Source organism: Lates calcarifer, linkage group LG15 (assembly GCF_001640805.2).
Source record: "Lates calcarifer isolate ASB-BC8 linkage group LG15, TLL_Latcal_v3, whole genome shotgun sequence".
Lineage (NCBI taxonomy): Eukaryota > Metazoa > Chordata > Actinopteri > Centropomidae > Lates > Lates calcarifer.
The window spans coordinates 18475200-18493783 of NC_066847.1; the positions used below are offsets into that span (position 1 = coordinate 18475200).

At 38.1% G+C, this 18584-nt stretch overlaps 1 protein-coding gene across 2 annotated transcripts in view; it reads left to right on the plus strand.

Annotated features, from left to right (window-relative positions):
- LOC108893161 (pyruvate carboxylase, mitochondrial) overlaps positions 1-18584 on the plus strand; it is a 261450-nt gene that overhangs the window by 20028 nt on the left and 222838 nt on the right. For both annotated transcript variants that reach the window (XM_018691027.2, XM_018691021.2), the window contains exons 7-9: positions 3410-3527; positions 4382-4449; positions 6522-6605. In XM_018691027.2, the coding sequence (XP_018546543.1) occupies positions 3410-3527; positions 4382-4449; positions 6522-6605 (270 nt within the window). The remainder of the gene's footprint in view (positions 1-3409; positions 3528-4381; positions 4450-6521; positions 6606-18584) is intronic.

Consider the following 18584-nt stretch of genomic DNA (forward strand, 5'->3'; position numbering starts at 1 on the left):
TCCTCATCTTCCTCCATACGGTCATGTGAGGGTGCCATCACCCTGACAACAATGTTGGTCTATCACAATTGTTGTCATAGTGATGACCACACAATACTTTGGTAGAGAGAAATGTCAGCTAAAACTGGAATTTTTGGGCAGTGTCATTCTGAAGTTATTTGTCAGCATGGTCTAATTGTGGTTTGCTGTTAAATTATACTAATATGACATCAGACTAATTCTGTCAGTTTCTCTATCTCAATATCTTTAGGTTTTTTCACTCTACTGTGTGTATGTAGGTATTTGACCTGAAGACTCTGTGACTTGTTAACTTTATATTGCATTCTTGTTCTGAACTTTCCACTTCAAACTAGAATGCAAAGGCTAAAGTTATAATTACTTTCTCATACATTCTTCAACTTCATAATGCAACAAAAAGCCTGGAAAACTAAAAACAGACTGTGTAATATACTACCATATACATAATGTACAACATTTTCATAATTTACTAAGTGTGGTAATAGTCTGCATATACAGTTCTTTTGCTGTTAGTTTCATCTGTTAGGTAAAATGTGTGTTAATATACAATAGTACTGCTTATAGGGAAGTCACTTAAAATATATTCAATAAGATTTTCATTGTCACAGACCAACATCTGTTCATTCACTGTAAGTACTAATTAATTCAGAATTGCTGTAGAATTTTAACCTCTGAGAAAAACACTTTTAACCTCAATTTATTGTTATTGGAAGACAGTAAGTATGTGTATAGTAAGTGGGACCAATAATACAGTTACACTTGCCATGGTTCAGTGGTAGGGTAATATATTTTTTTTTGTTTGTTGTCATCATAGAATGTTGGAAATTATTAATGGAAAAATAAATAGAATTTCCCAGTTACCTCAGGACATCAATATATGATAAGGGGTTTAATGTCCTCCTTATCCAAAATATGTGTCTCAAAAGGAAAATTAACTCCTTCAGGCCAGTAGACACCAGGAAGTGGCAAGTTGTCACCCTTGTTTATTTCAGCGGAGGCCTGGCGGCAGTTTTGTTTCTTGTGCCAGTAGTAGAGGGGTCGCTGGAGGGTGTGTGTGGTCAGTGCCCATCTGAAAGAACACGGCCTTCCCCTGTTTCTGCCTCAAGTTTGACCACATCAAACTTTTTCAACAGGCAGCTGGTTGTTGTCAAATCAAATAGAGGAAGGCAGAATTCAGTGGTGAATCAGATCTATACAGAGAAAATCCACCTCCTCACCTGTCACGGCTGGTAGTATTTACTGTTAAATGTGTGTATTTCTTTTCTTTTTTTCTTTTTTTTAAAGACAAAGAATAATAAAGTCACAACAAATAAGCACCATAACTTCTTATCTCGCTTAAAATGCCACATTTAGTTTATCAAATATATAGCCTAAAATATGCTCCGTCTTTGGGCAGTGATTATTTTCACTGTCAATTTAATTGATTGTTTGGTTTATAATGTATCAGAAAAGAATGAAAAACGCTTGTTCTAATTTCCTACAGTCCAATGTCATGTGTTTTCTTTATTGAACCAATTGTCCAAAACCCAAAGATGTTCAGTTTACTATCACATATAGTATGAGAAAGGAAAAACATAAAATCATCATATTTGATAATCTGGAACCAGTGATTGTTTGGCCTTTTTTCTTACATAGTTGTCCACTAATTCAGTTGATTAGTTGATCAGTTGTTACAGCTCTAATTTTTGTTTTACTATTACCATTTCATAGGTGGAGTGACTCACTGGCTTTGACATTCACTAAAACCTTGCCCCAGTGAAAAATATCACATTCAGACAAGACTGGTCAGTGTCAGCCACATGGACTCCATGCTTGACTCACTAATCTACAAAAGGAAAAGCAGTGTTGTTTTACTGTAGTCACTGAGTTTCACAATTCAGCAATCTATTGGAAAATATGACCTTTTCTGAGTTGTACCCCGTCTAATTAATTAGTTGTTGACATTTCTAGTTATTCAGTGTAGTCACAGGGGCCTCAGAAGCTCCAGCTGATATGATGTGAGGAAATTGTAAAGAGGTTTCCTTACACTGTTGGGACCCCAAACAACAATGCGTAGGTTTCTTTATTCCATTAAGGCTAGCTTGTGGGTCATTTGTATGCTGAATTAACAGAGGGAGCCTAACTATTAACATATTGCAGAACAAGATGTATATGTTTACTGATAAGGAAGTATTAAAATGCCAGATTTTTGCTCAGAGTTTGATGTGATGTGCTTTCCTAAAGAGTAAGAGAAAAGTAGAACTGCATGTATCAAAGCTCCAGTGACCAGTTGACAGACGGACTGAAGTGATGTGGAGAGTACAAATGGAAGTCTGTTAACTTTGAGTCTTTCAAAAGTCTTTGGTGTCATTTACAAAAGGGGTGCACCAATGATTTGACAACTTTGCAAAGTCTGTGACTCAGAATTACATCCAACACTCAGCGCTAGTTGGAAGCCAGTATTCTTTTTAGCGACTTCTTCTGTTATAATGCCAAATTCATTGTGATAATTTTTTGATAATTCTCTGTTTCAGTTAGCAGTATGTTTCTAACAATTACAATCTCATAACTGAGAGTTCAGTGATTTTATTAGATTCTGAAAAGTGGAAAATTGTGTGGAGATGGAAATAATTTTTGATATTTAGCCTCCTACAATACACTGCCGAACTGAGTCAACTGATTATGTAACTAGTGTAGTCTGTGATGTTTTTTTGTAAACAGAGTTTTATGCACTGTCTGTATAAAGTAATTTCTCCTGCACAATAACACATGATTGGAGATGGAGAAGATGTTGAAGAATTTCTGGTCAGTCTGTGAAATTCATAGTTTCCCTTCATTCCTGTTTTGCGCTGTTTTCTGAGAGGCCACTGTGACAAAAATAGGGGCCTGCTTTTGGCAATGCTGATGATGTCTGCTACCCCCTTGAGCACCTGGTTGTTTTGAGTATCTTTTCTCAAGGCTATGAGATGACAGCTGAGGATGAGCTCAAGTATCCTCTCCTGTGGCACTGGGAAGAGGGCATGATGGTGACTCAAATCTTTCCCCAGTAGAGAAGACTAGATGGGCATGGGGTGGCATCACAAACTGACAAACATAGATTGAGTCATGACCTTAAGCATGCTCGGTCGTGACCTCCTACAGCCTGGTCCCAGAGATCTTGTGCAGCATCTTGCTCCCTAAGGGTGTGTAAACATTCACATCAAAAAGGACAAAAAACTGTGCAGCATTACGTGTGAATGACAAGGGATATGATACTGACAGAAAATAGAAGTTGTACCAAATAAAATAAATGACCTGATGCAACAGCAGCAAAACTCCTTGAAAACCATACAAATCTTTGCTGTGACTCTTTTGCCTCTTGAATGGTTGCACTAACTCAGACATGTATGGATTTTTCTCATCTGTTTGTCAGGAACTTGAGGAGAATTACCAGCGGGCCTACTCTGAAGCCCTAACGGCTTTTGGGAATGGAGCCCTATTTGTTGAGAAGTTTATTGAAAAGCCTAGGCACATTGAAGTACAGATCCTCGGTAAGTGTACTCTGCCACTTCCTTTGTGTTTGCCTTTTAACTATGTGTCCGTTCTTGGTTTATACAAACTGACTGAAGTTTGTTAAGAAAGCGAGATACATAGAGGGCCTTGAACTCCATAGCAGTGCTGAGGTAGAGAGAGAAACAGATGAACAATGAGAGTGAATGAGATTCATTGGCCAGCAGAGGATTCTCCAGACATTATTCTTTCTCAATATAGTGGATATAACTCTGAAACCAGTCGATATTACAGAACTGAAATACAACACCAACACTTACAGGAAGTGTCTGCACTTTGAGCATGTTCTGGACTGTACATGTGAATATGTATTTGTGTGTGCATGGTCATGTGCACAGCACTGACACATATCTGTCTGGTTTGACCGGGGTGTCTTTGCATGTGTGTGTTTATTTAGCATTCAGAACTTATCTTGGTCTAGTCCTGTGTGTGTGTGTGTGTGTAGTCACTGTGATTAACTATTGTCTTTAGGGCATTCAGGGGGATTTTGTGACTTATTTGTTAAAAGGCATGTCTTTGCCAGCCCTCTTCTCCTGCATTCCTCCTTTCTCTACTTTTCTCCCTTACTTTCCCTTCTCCTCCAAATATTCCCTCTGTTTCATTTTGTTCCTCCACCCTTTCTCCTTCTCCTTCTGTCAACACTATACATAGCAGTGATCTTGCAGGTCATATTGTGTGAGATGGGTCTATTAAATTAAGTTACTGTCTCATCTGTCAAACATGGTGGTGGTTCTGTTATGGCTTGTTCTCACTCATACTCCTCATTATTTTATAATTTTCTTTGTTACTCCTTTTTGTCATTTTCTCACCTACTGGTGTCTTTTTTTCCCCCCAGGTGATAAATATGGCAATGTCATCCACCTCTATGAGAGAGACTGCTCCATTCAGCGGAGACACCAAAAGGTGAAGTCCTCATTTTAAAATTCAGCTAACCCAACTCAGTGTTAGAATGTATTTAAGATGATCTTAATGGCATTTCTGCTATATGACGTAGATTAGCAGGAAGTGGATGATCATGATGGGTGGGCACAAAATAAATGTCATAAGCAGGAATCACATCTGCAAGGACTGCAGTCTGCTGAATATGCAATGTGTTGTGTTGCATTTCCTTTTTATTTAGGCCAAACAGGCCTTGAATAGGCCAATTAAGCAACATATGAATAAATAAGGTCATTACAGTCCCTATTATAGCGATAATTATATTGGCACTGGTGGCTATGGGTATCATAGATGAGAGCAGCAGGGGTAAGAGGATTATATGTCAATACAAATTGGACACAACTGCAGCATCTACATAATTTTCTACCAAATCAACTTGGATCAACAAAAACAGCGTCTTGGCATATTGAATTGATTATCATTCATTCCTCTTGTTTCCCCTGTTGTGGGGGTTGGTTGGTGCTTGAAGGACATTAATTATTCTAGGATCACCTTATTTCCAAAAATAACAAAAATATCTGAATACCACATGAAAGAGAAAATTATCATCTCATTGTCACTCAATATAACAATGCTTTCATCAGAGGAAGCTGATTAACGTAATATTTTATTACATATTGTCACCTCAAAGCAGTTTTAATCGTGTGTTTTCATCACTTTCTTCCTCTCCTTTTAATCAAATTATAGATGATAATCATATTAGTGACTTTGTTCATGCCAGAGCTGTTGTTCTTTAATTCTGTAAGACTTAATCTGCCTTTGCCCTTAATCTAAGATCTGTTTGAATCTCAGAAACAAGAATAGTCGCTTGCTGAAATAGATTTTGGATGGGAGAGCGCTGATAGGGTATTTTTAGCTTTTCTCAATGTCTTGGAAGTGCTAGTCATCCTTGGAGGGGTTTTTCTGGGATAAGATTTGATAAAAATGTAATTGAGTTCTTGTGGTTTTTATTTTTTGAAATCAGACATGGGTCACGTTGTTTTGAATTAGATTCAATTATTTCTCTTGGATTGCTTGACTTGTTTGACACAGTGGAACGAAACAGATCAGCCTCCAACATAGTGAACCCTACTCACCCAGTAGCAGTTGCCAGACCAAATGAAAAGTTGAATGTATCAGTGATTCTCTCCATCTGTTTTGCAAAGGCTGAAGTGGCATATATTGTAAACATGGCTACAATAGGAAAAATAAAAACAAATGATGATATTACTAAACATTAATAGGAAAGTGTAGGTTTTTGGTCACTCATTATGTGCATCATTAAAACTACATTGTACTTTTATCTGATTGTTTAATGTGGAAGTGATATCTTGTGGTGATAAACCAATAGAGAATTATTACCCAATTCTGCAGTTCCTTGCAGCTCTGTGGGATTGTTCAACACTTGCCAGCTCATTGTTTTTGCTTTGCATCTGGCAATGTTGTTTTGGTTCACAGTCACTGCTCTGAACACAATTTTCACAGTTTTCGTCTACCTGCCCAACACCAAACAGGAGACAGAACAGCATCATGTTTTGCAATGATCAATTTTTGCAGTGGAACATACTTTGCTGTCAGTGGCCATTTTCTAAATTTTGTTTTCAGCTCAGAGAGCCCTCAAATCTAATAGCCATGAAATGAAAGGAATGCAGGGTGGCATAGCATGACTTTTCACAGTTTTAACTACTATCTTAAAACCTTGGCTATGAGTTTTGAATTAAAAATCTCTTTCAGTGGTAAATTCATAAAGAATGTTTGATCATGTGTCAAAGGCAGCATATCATCCAAGAAAATTTGGAGAGACCATTTCCATCCTCAGTGTCAGTGTCTAGATGGATAATGACAAAATGCTTTAATTTAATTGCATGTTTTCCCCCAAATCCCACTGTAAGTGTCAAAGTTAATTCTTAGAAGTGTTCAGACGCAGCCTTTGCAGGTGATGAGTATATCACTGAGGTGAGACAAGTATGTCTTATTGTCCTGACATTGACATTCTCCTGCATTTTATGTTCTGAAAATCTTGTGGTCACATCAATACAATCTTTGTTGTTTTGAAGGTTGTGGAGATTGCGCCTGCTTTCCAACTGGACCCTCATCTGAGAGACCGACTTCACGCTGATGCTGTCAACCTCGCCAGACAGGTATGGCTGTGTGTTTGGTGTAGAAGCCAGTATCAATCAGCCACAAAGCTCCTGTGATTTCTGCTGGCTCTTTCAGCCTGTCATACAGGCATTTCCCAAAGATTCAGGTTAACTAGACCATTCCATTACTCAGGGAAAACGCTTCTGTGGGAGAATGGGGAAAATGACAGAACCTCTACTTAATGATATTTTAATCACTGAGCACACAAAATTAATAGGTGTGTATTAAAAAGTGTTAAATATTCATGTGGCTGTACCCTAATGTTAAGGCAGATTATTCACTAGGAAGCAGTATTTTCTCTGAACTGTCAAGGCAGGTGTCAGCACTTTGACTGTGCAGTGCTTCAGAGTTTTGACCACTTGTTAAAAAAAGTTGGCAGACTTGAGGAGAAATTGTTCACTGAAACTGAAAAAGCCTTCCTGGCGAGGACCCTCGAGCTTTGGGTTGTATTTAGGAAGTTTGAGCAAATTCCCAGTGCTATTCATTTTTCGGTCTGTAATTGGTTGACAAAACAACTGGATTTTACCCAGGAATTTTAATGTGCTCTGTACCTGTGATTCAAATGAGGGGGGGGGGGCATTAGTGCTTTGCCAAATTGTGAAAATGAAAATGCTATTTGAAAATGGGTGGAAATTGATGTCAACAGTGCAGACAGTAAATGCAATTCTAGAAATGAGTGTTTAAAGAGTTTTTGAGTGTTTTCCTTGAACATATGTGTGATTATTGCCACCAATTGTGCATTCTGCTCAGGTACAACATGCAAAAACATTCCTGCAAAGTGAAAGCTCACCTTGTATCTAGTCTTTATACTGCAAATTATACTGCAGTTTTTCGCTTTAGTGTAACCAGAAACTTAGCTCTACCATGACAGCATCACTTAAAAGTCAAGCCTCATCTCTTAGAGGAGATTTCAAGTAATGGCCTTTTCAGGTAATGGCCCAGTTGAGGGATGGATAGAAGTGATGAGGAAAGAGTGGGAGAGGAGGATAGAGACTAGAATGGTGATTTGATAAAGAAATGACCTTGATGATACTGATGGAGAAATGGTTGTATAAGAGCAACATAGAAACTTTATGTGAGACTCATGATATGACCTTGCTGTGGTGGTGATTTTTTTTTTTCTGCAATCAACTCACAACAACATCCAGTTTATCTGCGTTAAGTGACGAACCATGTCTCCTTGTGTGTGTGTTAAAAAGCAGCAGCAAGCACTTGTCCATGAATCTGTGTATTACCATTTGAGCCAAGAGAGTGATGTGGCTCCTCAAATGACAATGTATGACAGGTACCAACAAGTACAGCATGCATGCACGCTCATGCACAAACCTGCTTACTATTCTTCAGAGGACATCCACTGACCAAGTGCATGGACGCATTTCAGCTCCATCACACAGGCACAACTCTGGTGTGCCGTCTGTTTGAGAGCACTAACTGTTGTTGCTTACATGCAGGGGGAAGATTTTCTCCTGTTTTCAAACCCTGAATTCTTGAATTCAAGTGAATGAACTCCATCAAGTGAATCTGTTTATTTGACCTCATTTGTACATAGTAGGTATAATTGCCATTACCAGTAATATATTTTAGTTTGTGCTTGTCAAGGCGGTGTGCTTGATTTTTAACTAAAAATACATTGCAAGAAGACAAAAGGAAGCTCCTTTGCAAAAAGAAAAAATAATTATTGCAACTATCATGCACCCACATAAGCATTCATAGAACAAGATAATCATAAAGGGAGGCTAGTACAAGATGGCTGCATGCCTCAAGCTCAAGAACCCAAATATTTCAAAAAAGGAGAGAGGAGAAAAGTGTAGAAGTTAAATGATCTAATCTGACAGATCAATTGATGTATAAAAAGATTATGAAAAATATATACATGTAAATGGTAATAAGATGATAGCCATATTAATGAATGTAAATATTATGAACATGTGATGTGACTACTTAGGAGAACATTTTATTTGATCTGAGCACAGTGAATTCTGGTGTTATATGTTTATATGTATAATAGACCTTAGAGTTGTATCTTTTCATCTTACTCTCCTCAAGAATGCTAATTAACATATTTTCCAAAATGCCGATTTATATAATGTTGGCGTATTGAAACATTCAGTACCAAATCAGAGATTTGCAGTTTTAGGATTTGAGAAAAGAAAGTTACTTATACTGCGCCCTGTTAACAGCTGACAAAATAACTGGAACAGACAATATAATATAGAACGAAAATAAATAAGGCACAGGCTCAATTAAAGCATTCTCAAACCGGTAGAAGACGAACACTGTAAACTGTTTCAAAGTTAGAGAAAGGTATGACTTATTTGATTCAGGTGAAATTGCAGATTATTCCATGAGACCACTGTAGTAAGAGTAGTAGTAGTAGACTTTTCTAGATAAATGTAGACACTGAATAAGTCCTCACAAGTATGGTAATGCAGACATGAATAAGAAGTGACACACAAAAGTGAAGCAAAACCTGCAGCATTTGCAGATTATCACCAGGGGTCTCACTTTCTCTCAGCCTCATCTTCCTTTTTCCTAGTTCCAGATACCCCGTCCCCCTCTTCTTCTCCTTCCCTCCCATAGTTGCATTTCCCTGGTCTGTGTTGTGATTGCATTTCAATTTGTGTCAGTCCCAACAGTGAAGGCATCCACTTCAGATCTGAACCCAGCTCTCACCACAGGTGCTGAAACCTGCTCCCTAAGCAACAGTGAGGCTGAACTTTGGTACTCAGTTGGATGTTACTAATGCGTGTGTTTGTGACAGTTTGGTATGTGTGTGACATTTATCATTTTATAGAATAGAAAATGATAAAGGGGGTTTATTTATGCGAAATATTTGTGTTGGTGTAAAACTGTAGCTCTTGCCCATACACAAACACACACATTACAAGGGATATGTGGTAGTCTCAAGTGGCCAGTTTTCCATAGTTTACCCTTCTTGTGGACTCTTTCAGTGTGCTCAGACACCTTTATGCGTCCAGTCCAATTTGCAGTGTAATTAGAACCTTTTCAATTTAATCAGCAGCTCATTGAAATGTAATGGCATAATGTTTCAGGCATTAAACTGCTATTGTATCACGTGTGTACATGTGAACAGAATACCTGCATGTTCACAATGCAGTCTTTCCAGCATTTGCTTGTACCCACACACCAAAAAAACAAACAAACAAAAAAAAAAAAAAACCCCACATTAAAAAACATAGAAAGATATTATGTATATATAGAAAGCACTGGATGCTTTATTCTCCCCACTCTTGGTTCTCTGTGCTCAGACACTCATGCATATACACATTTACCATCTTTTTTCCTACTCCCCAACACACACCTGCTGTATCTCCGCTCTTATCTGGTCTTAATGGCATCTCCATAGTGCTGGCAGTCTGTCCCCCTTCATCTCGTCTGTGTATCACCCATCTTCCATTATCAGTGGCCTCCATCGGAGCCTTTCAGAGAAACGGTGCAGTCTTTGAACTCACTGTAGGCCACAGCATTTCCTGATAGAATGTCCCAGAGAACAAAGTTGCCTGGCAACACTGACGGCTACAGGAAGTTACTTTAGCTCTCAGTGAAAAGTGTTGAGCTCAGAGCTGTGAATATAAAGCCAGAGCTCACAAGAAAATCAGAGATATTGTCAAATGGCCTGCTATACTGTTGTGTGTTTTCTACTGCTCAAACAGATGATTTTGTATACTGGCTTGGTAATAGTTTTGTTTTTTCTCTCCGCTCTGATTGCCTGGCTGCTGTCTCTTTGTTGCCTTTTTGTTTTTATGGGGAGGACCGTTACTGACCTTTAATTTACCCAGCACATGCAATATCTCAGCCAGTCCTGATTAGTTTTATGAATGATGCATCTCACTATAGCACTGTGAGGTTTTCATAATCAAAGTGATTGGCCTACTGATTGGACGCTTCATTTCTTGCTCAATCATCCATTTGCTGCATGTGATGATTTTGTTTCTTTTTAAATACCTCTTTGATATCTGTGTTGCTGTGCAGCAGTTGTATGGGTATTTCTGCATCTGCAGTGGGTTGAGAAGCTTTGAATACACCACTCTGGAGAAGGTTCAGCTGCAGGTACCAGCAGACACCCGCTGCTTGGTGAGCATGAGTTTTATCAGGAAGTGAAGTTGAAAACCTGCATTTGGGCATAAATCCTCCTTTCTTCACTGTCAACAAGTTAAATGTGCTATCTCTGAGCCCTGCAACATCTGTGCACAAATGGGCAGTGGTTTACTCACTCAACACATATGCTGCAGGATCCTATCATAGACTATAATGACAAAAAACATAAAATAACATGACTCAGACACTGGAGATTAAATTTGACAAAATCTTAAAACACACTTTCATTTACAAGTTTCACTGACTGCCCCAAGACAGCTGTATCAATAAGAAGTGAAAAGTGGTAAATGTTTTTCTGTTTGGCAACTGCATAATTCATAGGAAGATACATTTACTGTTGTTTGACAACAGATTAGTTATCATTGCTTTTTACTAAAGCACTGAGCAGGATTGTCATTAACACTGAATGTTCTTTCCTTAGTACCATCACAAGAGAGTATGCATTTTGTGGAACAGAGTGAAAATGGTCCAGTGTCATTTAAAACTTAAGTGTTTTCCCACAAGGTCTCTCTGTAGTGATGCTAACCTAGGCTTACCTGGTCTTGTTTCTCTTTAAATTGTTTTGTTAATGTTGAATATTTCTCTTTTTTTCCTAGTTGGTTTTGTCCTTTTCATTGAGCACATGTTCTTGAACTCCAGCTGTTAACTACTGCAACCTAGTATCATATCCTGCCATCACAGGTTCGTTATGTTCTTTAGCAGCTCAATGTATACTGTACATACAGTGTACAGTGTATGTCTAGAAAATAAATGTAATTTCACCTCAGTGGCAGGGTTATTTGAAAGATTTTAGGTGGGGCTTAGCCACCATGCCCATTTGTTACATTTTACGACCAGACTACTGGTATTATGAACTGCTTTGTGATTTTTGCCTTTGCAGTTTGAATTTACTCTTTCCATTGCTCATTGTTTTTATGATCATTTTGTGTGCGTCAATTACAGTACATACTAGTTGTCAGCTATATAGTTCACCATCCCATAGTAATTAGACATACAGTGTAATGGAAATAGATTATTTACAATTATGTTTCATCTAATTCATCTTGTGGTTTCTTTTGGTATTAAAAAATGTTTTATATTTGATCCCAAAATCCAGACATGGTTATATAACTGACTATGACTTTTTCCATTTTTATTTGTATTGTAATTTTTTCCATTATTATGCTAAGCTGTCTCACCTACACTTTGGGCTTTTTTCCAGTGGAGCTATCTTTATGTTACAGTTTGTCAGCAAGTTTCTGCACTCTTTTCTGACAAAACAGGCCTCACACAGGATGTGATACTCTGAGTGACTCTCAGATGAGAGTAGCACAACAAGCCTTGGAATGGTTGTTAGCTCAACAACAGGCAGGTGTTTTAGTATGCATGTAAGCTCACCTTAGATATCTGTGGGCAACAAAACCATGTGTCTAATTAGCTCAACATTTGTCTTGGTGTATGTGAGAGGAAAGACAAGCAGGTGTGTGTTCATAGGTGACTTTAAAGTCAGCAAGGCTCCAGTATCTGCCATGTTTGTTTCATGGCACATTTATCGGTTTAACCTTAAGACGGGGAGTAGGCAGAGTAATTGTTAGATATTTGTGCAGCTGTAATTAGGAATTCAGTTCTGGTACTTGTGTGGGGGAAGAATGTTGACAGTTGAGACTTTGGTGCATTTTACACTGTTCATGACGCAGTCTCTCCCACTCAGTTATGTTAGTGTTTTTGGGTGGTGAAGAGGGATGTGAATGTTTTATTTTTGGCAGAAATGAGCAGGCAACATTGAAGCCAGGCCAGAAAACAACTCTTCTCCCTTTTTTTGTACCCTTGTAGAGTAAAAGGAGTGGAAGAGGGCAGAAAATGTGCTACTTTGCTGCTGTGTAAAGTGTGAGATGGAGATAATAGAACAGTAGATAAAGATTGAAATCTATTGGCAAGATGATTTGAAGAGAAGCATAATTTGTAGCTGAGTGTGTTGGAGAACTGGGGAGAAATGTTTGTTTGTGTTCAGTATTTTTCTAGTGTTTGCCTGCTTGTTTTCTTACTATCCCCTGAGAAAACTGCTACTCTGAAGCACAAATATGTCCACAACTCATCAGCACTCTCAACAAAGCAAAAGTGCATATTTCTGTGTCCCAGTGAGGAGTATGTGTCTATATGCAGTGTAACCTAAACAGCCCTTGCTGTTGTAATATTTTGTTTTTAAAAAGATTGCTGAAATAGTGACTATGGTGTTATTTTATATTTTTCTTGTGAAAGAAATCTCATGAAGGATTAAAATAAAGTGTTTTTCTGCCTTTTTGGCTTACCTACTCTGTGTGCGGCACTCGGCCCAGAGCCGACTCCTGCTTAAGATGTAAATCTTAAAGAAAATGGGTCATAATATAGTTTCATTTTGTAAAACAGTTGGGGTCTGTATGTTTTAGCAGACATTTCTCAAACAGGAGTATGTTTTTTTTCAGCGGTGGATTAATAGACATTCATTGCGTTAGAGGGCATTTACAGCTGCAGGATGATGTCTCTAGGACTGACTCAAAATAAAGCAAAGACTGTTAGTTCACATAATAAAGAAACATTTCACTCAGTGAAACTGTGGCTGGCTGATTTGTTTTAATAGTTTTAGTTTACACAGTGGTTTGACTATACAAATACTATATATACAACTGGAATCAAATGAATTTTTGGTTTTGTTCTCTTCATGGGAGAAATCTACCAGAATTATCCTTTAATATTCTTATTGCAGAGAGTTCTGAGGCATATCCCCCTCCAAATTTGTGTGTTACTTGAATGTTTGCATTCTTAGTTACAATGGTGTGAATGTGTGTGCAGCTTGACTTTAGCCATAATTAAATAATAGCACCTGCTATGGGTTTGTGCGTATTCAAGATAGACTTGTGTGTGTGTGTGTGTGTGTGTGTGTGTGTGTGTGTGTGTGTGTGTGACATCACATTTCTTTCGAGTGTGTTTCAGTCTATGCTGCTTGGTGTTTGAGGCTTTTTGCACCATGTCTCTCTGTAAACTCTGTTTGTGTGTACACACACGTCCGTCAAACTGCTGAAAGTGTTAAATGTGGAATTAGTTCTGTTGTCAATCATGGCGACAGTGAGTAAAGGGATGACATGCTCTCGCTCAGACGAGTCATGTCCCTGGCAGACAGAATTCAGATTGCCACTTTGTTACTGGAGGTGGTCAGTGTATTTTAATCATTACTACTTAAAGACTCACAAACACCCTGCACGTTTGTGTGTTTTGTCCCATTTTTCAAAACCACCAGCTCTTTTTGCCCTAAGAGCATATTTTAATATTCCATCAGGAAAACCAGCATTTGGAAATGGGGTAGATGAAAAATATTCCTCACTTTTTCTCAGTGAACTCAAGCAGCTGTCAGTTTTCGTCTTCTTTCTTTTCTCCAATTTAATTATTTATGTTCTGGCTCATGTTTGTCTGTTTTTTCCAGTTTGCCTTAACTTCTTTTATTGTGTCTTCACCTGTTAACTTTTTCCCCTTAATACCTTAGTTTATAGCGAAATTGGAAGTCATCATCTAATAAGACTAAAATGAAAGAACACTCAGTGATATGACCAGTTGCAGTAATCTAGTATCAGTTCTTAAAATCATCTGCAGACAGTATGTGCGCATTAGTGCACTGGTCACAAACCTGTTTGCTTGCGACCCTGTAAAACTTAACACCAGTTACACATGTTTGAGTTGGATGCAGTTTAACCAAACAGTGATTTATTAATTCATTTGCAAAGTTTTGTCACTCCGCAGAAGTAAAACTACCACGTATTTCTCCAATCATTTAAAAGATTAGAGAAACATTGGAAAAATTTGACAGTTGTGAAGAAAATGTGCACCCACTGTCACCCTTAGATTGGGATCACTTCATTAGCACTGAATGAACTGAAGCACTGTCTGGTTGCTTGTTATAAATAGTACAATTAGGGAAGCAGAATATTCAAAACACCTTCATGATGGAAACCAAATTATTACCATATATGCAAAAGATTAGATTTCACGTCAAAAGGTAACAGAACAGCTTTGTGTATGTGGAATGAAAAGAAGTTTTAAGTTTCAGGATAATTCTGATTAGTGCTTTCATATTTATGCAATGCTAGAAATTGTGTAATGTAATTGAATCTTTAAGGCCATAATCAAATTAAATTTAAATTAATCTAATTACATGATCACTCCCAAAATGTAGCTCTATCATGTACATATAACTAAATCTATTTATCTCTCTGTTGTTGTGCTGCAGTTATTCAATCTATGACCAGCAGTGAAAGCTGCTGTTAACAACCAGTCCCTGGAAGCTTTTTTTTTTGTTTTACAGACCCAAGAATTAACAGTGTCACATCAATGCCCACACTATCTAATTGACAGTGCAAAAACGCGCTGATGGAACAAACCAACAATAATGCACATTTTACAGCTGTAACCACAAGCTAATACAAAATAACTGATTGCATTATAAGTACAAATAAGCAATAAATCTCTGCTTTCCTCCACTGATTTTTTTCCCTTCTCCATTAGTTTGTTTTAGTTTTCATTAGTTTGGTCAGTATCTGTGTATGTGGCGTGCTCCATTGTCTGCAGAAGGCAAAGACAGATTCTGCTGTGGTGTGTGTAATGTAGGATACAAAGTAGTGCAGGAGGCCTGCGTGTCAGGGTGACATTGGCACTTGTGATTGGATGGGTGCTATTTTGAGCATCTGTGGCTTGTATCCTTATGCCTGAAGAATCCTCATGCCTGTGCGTGTGTGCACTGCATACATTTGTAAATTTAAGCACTGAGTAAGTGTGATATTGAAATGGGCAGTGTTTTTTTTATTGCTGGTTATTAATAGGAGTAATAGGAGTGTGTATGGGTGTGTGTGTTTGGTTTTAAGATGAGCATAGAAGGCTTTTTGGGAATAGAATCCCTTAGACAGGAGAGTCAGCAATCTGAGACTATCTAGAAGGGAAATGACAATGGAATGATGGAGAGAGGGAGGTATAGATGTAGGGAGATTGGAGGGTGAGAGAGCACCAGGCAGTAAAGCAGAAAGGGGAAATAAGGGAAATGGATGGATGGAGGCGAATATAAGTAAGGAAAAGGAAAAAAGATATACCTGGTGTTAATGGGAAGAATACAGAGAGAGAGTGAGGTGGTTAGAGGATGCAGGGACTGAGACGAGAGGAAGTGAGGGAAAGACAAAAGAGGGGAGGTATTGATTCTTTCCGCCAGCTGGGAGGAAACTCAAGCCAACTGTGATTTCTGAAATTAGAGCCAAGGGAAAGGTGGAAGGATGGAGGGATGGAGAAGTGGTGGGAGAGAGCAGCAAGGAAGCTTTTGCACTGCTTGTATCACAATGTGCAGTAATAACACTAAAGAACAGTGAAAAGTGCATTGCTATGAATAATGCAATGCCTGGTACAAAAGCAAGATAACCGTACTCAAACTGCAAAATGAAGGTGCTCTTTAGAACATGGTTTTTATGTAGTTTATACTTAAATGAATCTTCAGATTCAGGTAATTTTGAATCATTACAATGTGTCAAAACATTTGAGCAATGAACCAACCAAAACACATCAGGTGCCAAAAAAGGCCAAAATTAACTGGATAACATAGTCTAAATTACCCACAAACACATAACACTAAAATGGAAAGATAAAATAGTCCTAAAAATAATCATTTTTAGAAATAAAATAAATAAAAAGAAATAAATATTTCAAAATTTACCACATGAATCTGTTCTCTCCTGTGTGCTGATTATTGTAAAGTTAACTACTGACTGGTGCCAAAATGATCATGGATCCTTGGGTTACTGCAGACAAACACATTGACCTGTTGTTATAAAAGTATATAAGTTCTTTATTTTAAATGTCTTCAAAGGTCACAAGCTTTTTATTGCTAATGGGAGGTTCAATGGCATTTTCTTGGTGAATCCATTTTTGTTTCTTCTGTTCTGTAGCTGCACTGTAGCTGTGGATGCCAGCCATAAACATTTATTTTGTATGGTTGCAGTCTAGATTAACTTATTTTTGTAAGTTAAAGCACAAGGAGCTGGTCCTTTAGCTAGACCACTGTACTAAATACTTGATTTTCCCACATAAACACATTGTTAATCGAGCACAGTGACCCCACAGTTTGACATTAAACTCTGCAGTCAGGAAGTCCACTCAATTTTGTTAATTTCTAATTGAATTAATGACTGTCAGCCTCTGCCAAAGAGACATTAGTCCCTGACTACTGACAGGCGTGCTGGGCTACTTTTTGGCAGAAGCTTGTAAATTACACTTTAGCTTGTAATGAAATCATCAGTGTCACATTGGGGTGTTGATTCCCCGTCAGGCCTCATTTTGCAACATTGATGGGTCTGCACTAGATCACTGCTTATCTAGTATCCTAATGATGTACAGTATATCTAAATGGGTCTACTGTATTGCACAACTGTCCTGCTTTCTGCCAGCTCTGTCCTCTGAGGGCTGAAAGAACACATGGGGAACAATTTTTCCAAAGAAAGCCTGTAATGCGGGCAGATGAACTGTTGCCATAATGTGTTGCTGCATGCAGTGAAAAGTGGAATCCTTCTAATGGGGAGAGCTAGAAGAAAGATGATTTTCCTATAGGGAAAATAAATTGGAAAGAAAATAAGTTTTTAGAGTTTTTTTTTACTTAAATATCAGTACACAGGAGCACTGTCCCTCTGTTCTCTCCCACACAAAGCATGAGCACTGAGTGAGTATCCTGTTAACTAGATTGGCCATTTTTGGTTGCAGCTATAGATGCTGAATGAATCTGGTAATTGCTGCACTTATACTCCACTGGAGAGAAGAATGGGGGATGGCTTGCTCCCCCTCACTTGCTCTCTCTTCCCTCATCCCCTTGTTTTACTTGTTTAAGAAAGCAAGAGCTGTTAATGCAACAGGGGTGGACACACATACATAAACATGTGCTCAACTGACTTGCTTACATCAGCCCTTTTCCCTGTTAAGTGAAACTCCCTGCTTATGCACATGGGATAATGTGTACAACACTTAAGTCAACTACTTCACTTTCTCTTGTCACACCTCTCTCCTTTTCTTTCTTACTCGCTCTCTACCCTTTCTTTGTCCAGTGAATTTTTTCTGATTATCCCCTCTCTTTCTTACAGGCTCCTGCTTGTCTTCATTTTTCCCCTGACTTTTTGTGTCTTTTCTCTCCGATTCTTTCTCTGTTGGACTGTCACTCTGTCTGTGACAGGTGTGTATGTGTCTGCACACAATACTCAACCGTGCTCCATCTTTCCCATCCAAACAAACACTGTTTTGCTCTCTGTTTAGATTGATCTTTTTTTTTTTATTTTTAGTGTAGAGTTGAAACTTTGTTTCATTTTTTTCTGGAGCAAACTATTTAAATTCTAACTATAATTAGCGTCATGGTGTGTGATACTTCATTAGTTGTCCTCTAGATGAAACACATAGGGGGTAAAACTGATGTATGCATTGAAAATGATCTAAATTCTGAACTATTTTATTGACTTTCAGTATGTAGGAGTATAAACGTATTTTAGATGTGTGTGTATGATTGGCTGTTTATGGGTTAAAACTGATTTGCAGGAAAATGCATACACATAGGGGACAAAAACTGACGCAAATATAAACATGTATTCACACAACAAAAGGCAGGGACATAGATGTATATTTGTGTGCCCATGTGCCTACAAAAAAAGCTGTGTCCAGTGTAGGAAACATGCAAATGAACACATGCATATTGTACACATACTGGATACATTAAGCTGACGCAAATTTGGAGTGACATGTAACATACATTATCATATAGAAATGCACTGACACAAGGCTCCCACACATATACACATCACACATGCATAAATAGGAATAAACACAAAATCATCTCT